General features: G+C 41.3%; 1 protein-coding gene across 1 annotated transcript; it reads right to left on the reverse strand.

Moving 5' to 3' along the window:
- Window positions 1-871: 871 nt before the first annotated feature.
- Window positions 872-7,326, reverse strand: LOC137283185 (potassium voltage-gated channel protein Shaw-like). Its single transcript, XM_067814632.1, has 2 exons — window positions 6,874-7,326; window positions 872-2,913 (listed from the first exon to the last, which is right to left on the reverse strand). The coding sequence occupies exons 1-2, from the start codon at window positions 7,324-7,326 to the stop codon at window positions 2,053-2,055; spliced, it is 1,314 nt and encodes a 437-aa protein (XP_067670733.1). The 3' UTR covers window positions 872-2,052.
- Between the last annotated feature and the right edge of the window lie 213 nt (window positions 7,327-7,539).

Here is a 7,539-nt window from a genome sequence, read left to right on the forward strand (position 1 = left end):
AAGAGGTGACAACCAAGGCAGTGAGTGTGACTATACGATCCCTCAGTCGCTTGCTACGACAAGCATGGGTTACTGAAGATAAATTCCAACAAAGATCTTCACGAGGTCAATAAAAGGAGGAGGTTGATGATCAAGATGTAAATATGAAATGTAGACTTTGGATTAGACTTGAAGAGACAACTTAGTACCTTGGTACAAACAACAGTATCTTGAAATGTTGGCGTGATTTGGTCCATTTGACTCCGAGGTCCTCCCATGGTACTACCCAGTGAGAATTATGAATTCTTGAGAATAGGCCACTCCCTGCAATACTTCACATGGAGGTTAGAATAGGCCCGTATAAAGCCTCACAAGTATCGCAGCCAACAAACTTGATTTTTTTTATTAACGTCATGAAAGTATATTATATCATTGAATTTCATGTCCGTTTTTGGCACAAGCGCCAGATGAGGGCGTATATGTAAAATGCGGACTTTGCTTGCAACATGTCGCGAGGATCAAGTGCCAAGTTGTCCGACTACCCATAATATATTGTGCCTTTGGTTTGGTACCTCCCAAGCCTTTGAAAGATACTTGGGGGCGTACTAGCGTGTGTTGCCAGGAACTTCTGACACTCTGATGGATGCATATTCTCGGATATCTTCTTGGGGTTCTACTAGGCAACGCTCTATGGGTAAAGTACCATGCACTGCAATAGCTGTGTACTGATAACTAGGAAAACTAACCCGAACGTTCTTTTCTTCATTTATTTTTCATAATCTGTAGAAGATATTAATATTCCGCTCACTTGATCAGTCTGAGTTCAGTTTGGGAGTTATCCTCCCAGGTACTCACACACTGGTTGTTAAACTGGGAACAATGACAGTTCCCGGAGGAGGCCAATCAGCTGTGACCGCTCAACACTGAACAGAATACCAACAGCCTTCTCTGATGTCCTATCTTGTGTACCCACGTGGATGGTCTTGTTATTGTCCAACCGTGTCAAAACATGATAAATTATAAATCAGGCTTCCGAATGTGATACAGAATATTTCAGACACTGTCACACCTCATTAACTTCACGGTGGTTATAACGTTGGTTCATCAAGCTGGAAACAAAGGCACGATTTCCTGTATTTTAAGCCAACTTCCGTTGTTCCCTTCATGAGTGAGTGTGTTTAGTTTTACGCCGCACTCAGAAATATTCCTGCTATATGGCGACGGTCTGTAAATAATCTAGTCTGGACCAGACAAACCAATGATCAACAACACGAGCATCGATCTGCGCAATTAGGAACCGATGATATGTGTCAACCGAGTCAGCGAGCCTGATCACCCGATCCCGTTAGTCGCCTCTTACGATAAGCATAGTCGCCTTTTATGGCAAGCATGGGTTGCTGAAAGCCCATTCTATCCCGGATCTTCACGGTTCCCTTCATGATAGTGTTGGAAATGGTTAAAGGGTGTAAAACCATACGGATTATTTCTTAGCGTACTGTAGGCCTAATTTGCCCAATGTCACATACTGGAGCCTAATTGTACCACAGCTAACCAGACATCGTTGACCCTAAAACCTTTACGAGTAACTTTTACACCACGAACTGTGACTTAATGTTGTCTGTTGCTGAACATGGCGCTTAGCGATATTCCAGCTGTATGGCAGTGGCCTTTAATAGATGAGTTTGGACCAGACAACACAGTGGTTGATATCATGAGCGCAACTGGGACATGCATCCAGGGAACGTGATCATCAGTCGCCTGTAACGACAAGCATGGGTTGTTTGAGACCGATCTTCATGGATTTGGATAACTAAGATAAACATGGGTCAAGTTCTTGACCTTGGTAAACACCCATAAACTTTGAACAGCATTACTAAACTTAGACTAACAAGTCTAAACTTAGTAAACCGAGTTTAAGGGGATAAATAGATAGTCTAGTTAGTTTTCCTGTCCTTTGTTACCAGGTATTTACAATGTGTGTACTATTAACTCATTTGTATTTTTATATTAATCGTTCTCGTCACGATATAGCTGCAATATTCCCGACGTGACGTTGAATATTACCTCACTCACTCACTTCGATAAGCAGGGCTTCACTTTTATTATTGAGGTCTTTTTAGGAGGTGGCATCTGTTTCTTCAGCCGCTGTTGACGTTGTTGATTTCGCTTGTAGAAGTCGTTGAAATTGGCAGCGATTATGGCAATGGGCATCGGAATGACCAGAATCCCGAGAAGAGAACAGGCTGACCCCACCAGGTAGCCACACACCCCAGATGGAACATAATCCCCATACCCTACCGTGGTCATGGTTACCACTGCCCACCAGATTGATATCGGTACGGTGTCGAAGCGATTGTTTTCAAATTCACAATAATATTGTATGGATCCAAACACTGTCGCGAATATCGTGAAGCAAAAACCCAGCAGGATTAGTTCTGATTTGCTACGGTTGATGGCCAAAAATATCACCTTCAGTCCGGTAAATCGCTCCGAAAGTCGTAAAAAACGGAAAAGTCGGAATATATAGAAACTTCGAAGTACAACATACAAAATGAACATGTCATAATTTTTGGCAACGAATCCATGTTTGAATCCGATCTCGGTGAGAAATACACTCCATCCAACAGAAATCGTGACGATGTCGACCCATGTGAGAAACCGCTTCATGAACTTCCGTTTCCATGCGCATGACAGGAAATGAAGGATGAACTCCACGGTAAAGACACATAGGCAAAAAAGATCAATGGCGTAAAGAGCGGGGTACACCTTCGTAAACATCAACAGTTCAATCTTCAAATTATTTCCACTAAGGTTTTTTCGAACTGAGCTGGGGTATCCAACACTTGAGATTGGCACACGGAATTGAAACATTGTTTCCAGACAGTAGTTGATAGCAGACACAGCCACGAGGATCATAAAAACAGTGTTCCAAATCTGAAAATATAATTTGGAAAATATACTCGTCATGTTTTCTTGTGTATTCATTTAACCTCTTTGTACATCCGTTTGCTTTAAGTTGTCTCAGAAACGAGAGCGCTGTGACGATTGATTCATGCTTCAGAATTCCTGCAATATTTAAACTATAAGCATAAAATTAATTGAGCCGACATCACGAGCTTCGACCTACGCAATTGAACTACTAGAGCCAAAGATGTTAGAGAAATTAACTTAAATTAATTGTACTGATTAAACCTCTCTGGATTATAGTTGTGTAAGAGGCGAGATAGCGCCAATATTCAAAATTCAATCAATATTCCAGCTATGTGGAAATAAATAATCGAGCGTGGAAGAGAGGAACCGGTGATCAACATCATGAGCACCGATCTACGCGACTGGACTATTATAGCATAGTCAGCGAGCCTGATTATAGGAAAGAAAGGAATCGAGACATACCAACTATTAATACTACACTGTATGACTAACGACCAAAGAAAGTCGATGAATCTCTGTGCTGAAGGTCTGTCCTACCCTGGACCTTCAAGGGTCAATGTACGTCAAATACAAATACAAACACTAGTTTCAATGTCCACGGGTATAATACGACTCTGGAAACTAGGTACACTGCAACTCGTTTATAGCTCGATGTTTAGGTCAAGTAAATGACACATCTAATGTATGCTTCTTTATCCGGAAATGCGGTTTCCGGAACCGGACAGGGAATTCCAATTATCAACAGTGAGAATTACAAACCAGCAGGCCCCACTTAACCCACAACGACAACGCTTGATGGTGTTCGTGTCGCAATCCATCACGCAGCAGTGAGCATGAAAGGGGCGGGTAGCCTTTCACCACACTGGTATTTGGTTACATATATACCTGTTAATTGGGCAGTGAGGTGAGGTGAGATCTGAGGTGAGGATTGCGATTAACATTAAAATGTTGAACGGGAGTCTCCGCAGTCAATCGTATCATAGTCAGCAAGCCCGACGTGCTAATCTGATCAGGGGCAGTGGGATAGCCTTATGGTACAAACAATTTGTTCGTTTCCCAATTCGATCTAGGTCCGATGCCCTTATGGATGAATGTGAAGCCCATTTCAAGTGTCACCAACCATGACTGCACTGGAATGTTGGTCCTGCTCAATGAATCTGGCGAACGAAATGAAATTCAGTGACAGCTCGGTAAAGGAAATTAAACCATTAGTTTATAAACACAAATCCTTACACTTTACTTGTTGAGTAACGATTGACGGAACTGGTTCGGTCATAACCTTGGCAAAACTACAATTGTAAAAGTTTTCAAATTGAACACGAAAAGTGGTTGACCTTATCAGAATTGTGTGTGTGAGTGCGTGATCAGATGGTTGTACTGTACATCTGATACGATACCAATTTTCTTTGCCATTACTTCCACACCAAAGCAAGAAGTGCAAAATCGACCGCAAGAAAGCCACGCTCCCCTACGAGCAAAGCCTCCGGTTTCTCGAACAGATTCTGAGAGCATGTCGGAACTTATAGGATATACAACAATTCGTATACTAACCCAGATTATCTATACGGTTTGCCAAGACAGGTCTCGAACATCTATTACTTGGTCTAGTCATGTCTCTAGCATTAGGCCGCCGTCATACAACTGAAACACTACCGGATGTGGCATTGAGCCACAACTAACAGTACATATGATACTAAGCTTCTCATAGATTCCTATTAAGCGTCCATCTGCACTTATTTGCGCAGGGTATGAAATAGCGTCTGCCCGGCGGCCCGCAGCTTGTTAGATACATGGTGGGCGTACAGCTTTATTTTATAGCCATCCTTGTGGGCCAATACATTTTCCAAGGATATACATTTGACCTTGTCATTGACTACGGGAAATATTTCGAAAATAATCTACAAATGTGGTAGCTAGACGATGCCTGTATAGTTCATGATGAATCAAACCATAACTTCCACAGATCAGCCTACCCATTCATCTAACACTAAATGTGATTGGTCTACAGAATGATTTCAGCCAATGAACAGTGTTGTTCTTTTCTGTTAGTATGTAACAATTGCATATCAGTCTATTGATAACATTATTTTAACACCTTATCTCAGTTTCTTATTTTAAATACAGGGCTGGTTACATGTTAACAGGGCCAACAACAGTTATCAGCCCTGTGGGTTTGCTGTGTTTCTCAGGAGTTTCATAGACTGATTTGTGTATTTTCTTCCACTATGATTGGCCATATTAACCAGATTAGACTCAAAATCATTTAGGCTGAATTTGCAGGCAACTGAGTAAATACTTCGGCTTATCCGACCTTTGACGCATTTTTTACTGATGACGAGGATTACGCACGGACCTAGCTTTTACCTAGAAACAACAGTGAGTTCGATAGATTACATTTCGACACAACAGTGTTTTGACAGAATGAGACAGAAGTTTAACTTGAACTTCAAGTACATCTGCAATGATCGTTCAAACATATTTATTCAACCAAATCCCTTCCCTGAATTAAAGAAATAAACTCCATTTCTTTCATACTAAAATGCATGCATGCAGATTCTGTGTGTAGAGAATAATTCCCACAAGACTTAAGACAAGATGGTCTTTAAGTACACCGCTCTCCGTCCTTTGTCAATATACTCCAGCAGCACAAACGTTTGACGTCTACACATTACAACTTGCATGCTCTGTCTACGGAGATTTCAAAGAGGTCATCCAAATTATTTACCTAGAAAGACGTCAAGCAATGTGTAGTCTGATGCGTCCGCTGGCAGGAAACAATGGACAGACATTTCACATGGCCACGAGCGAACAATACAAAATCGATTTGGAATATAATTCTTCATTGGTCCGTGTGAGTAAAATCCATTCACGATTAATGACAATATTCAGATGACAGAGATTTTATCACAGATTCATGATCGTACAACGGACTTTGTTTATAACACAGTCCAATGACACATGCTTGTCATACAGTCGTGATCATACGAATACATTTACATTCAGTGGAGATTGATAATGGAATTTTGTCCGTAATACCAAGAAATTCCGCTACAATGTGGCGCAGATTTTCTAACTTTTTCGTGTTTACTTTTTACCATTTCAAGATGACGCTATTGACACTTACTTCATTTAAGGGATGTTTATGTAAAATGTACATTATATTATTTTGTCGGTGCAAGCCTTCACGACCTTTACCTTGAAACACACAAGAGTCATATACACATACATTTTGTACGTCTACACAATCCATGGTTCAGGACGAAGTAAGTGGGTATATGGTTGAGTTTATACGTATGTTTTTCAACTTCCGCCTTGAAAGTCTCCCAAAAAATATGTTTGAATTTTGTGTACAGTAATGAATTACTGGTGCAATTTCAGACACGTTCGTATGAACTGTTTATTATACTATACGTGGTACCAGTGTATATGGGTGGTGAAGCTATCTGCATGAATTTGATCGTTCGGATAATTTGTAAGATACAAACGGTTTCATATTTCTTGGGTTGATATTATGATGATAGTCACGACAGCGCCATCAGAGTAACATGACGTGTAATGAGCGGTGTACCATCTGATCTCTAAGTCAACACTTACAGCCCGTACACGAGGGGACATATCTGAATTAGATTTGGTCCTCAGTACCCCATGCTTGTAAAAGGCGACTGACGGGATCGGATGGGCAAGCTTGCTGACAGGTTGGCATATGTCATCCCAATTACGCAGACCGAAGCTCAGAATACTAGATTATCTGGTCCAGACTCGATTATTTACACCGCCGTCATATATCTGGAATACTGCTCTGTGTGGTGTTTACCAACCAACAAACAAACAATGCTCCAAACTTTACTCAGAATCTCAAGACGAAGGTATAATGATCTTCCCAATCACAAATCAAGTGCTCAAACTAAATACTCAAAGAACATTTTCTAAAAACCTGAGAATATACTCCCAGCAACAGCTAACCTTTGCTATCCTTGAATAATTTGGTTGGTCGAGGCATTTCCAAAGACTATCCCTGAATCTGCCAAACGGTGATTCCGTTCCCACGTTCGTCGACTTTTCAAAGTTAGCAGCCAAATCCTGGTTGATCTCCTCGCCCTGATCCACTTGGAACATAATGACCCAACAGCACTCGGATATACGAGTCTCAGGAATCTCCCAAAACTCCAGTTCCCGTCGTATGGCATTGCCGCAGATGTTGGACGGAAGATGTAGTTCATATGTCCTGTACATATTCAGAATACAGCTGAATACATTAGGGTCTCTGTCGAAAGAATACACATCACATGTCCTGTCATAGTAGGGACTCGACTGACTTATTTTAGCCAGTTTGGTTTCAGGGAATCTTGACAGAACTTCACTAGACGTCGTAAAGGAAAATCCACCGACGCACAGTTTAATACGTTGTTTTGCCATACCTTTTTCTGTCATGGCTGATTCTGCAAATATAAAAAGACGTCAAAACTAGAGTCAGTCTCGACTGTCCTCCGTAACAGATTCCTCTGGACGTGAAGCAATGCAACCTGGTTGAGATACGTCGTGACTCGGCAAGATCAACAGTAGTTGAGTGACTGGAGATATCGTGAGGTATTGATTCTATTGCGTGCATACCGACCAGGTTGTCGCATT

This window comes from Haliotis asinina, chromosome 1 (assembly GCF_037392515.1).
Source record: "Haliotis asinina isolate JCU_RB_2024 chromosome 1, JCU_Hal_asi_v2, whole genome shotgun sequence".
Taxonomy (NCBI): Eukaryota; Metazoa; Mollusca; class Gastropoda; order Lepetellida; family Haliotidae; genus Haliotis; species Haliotis asinina.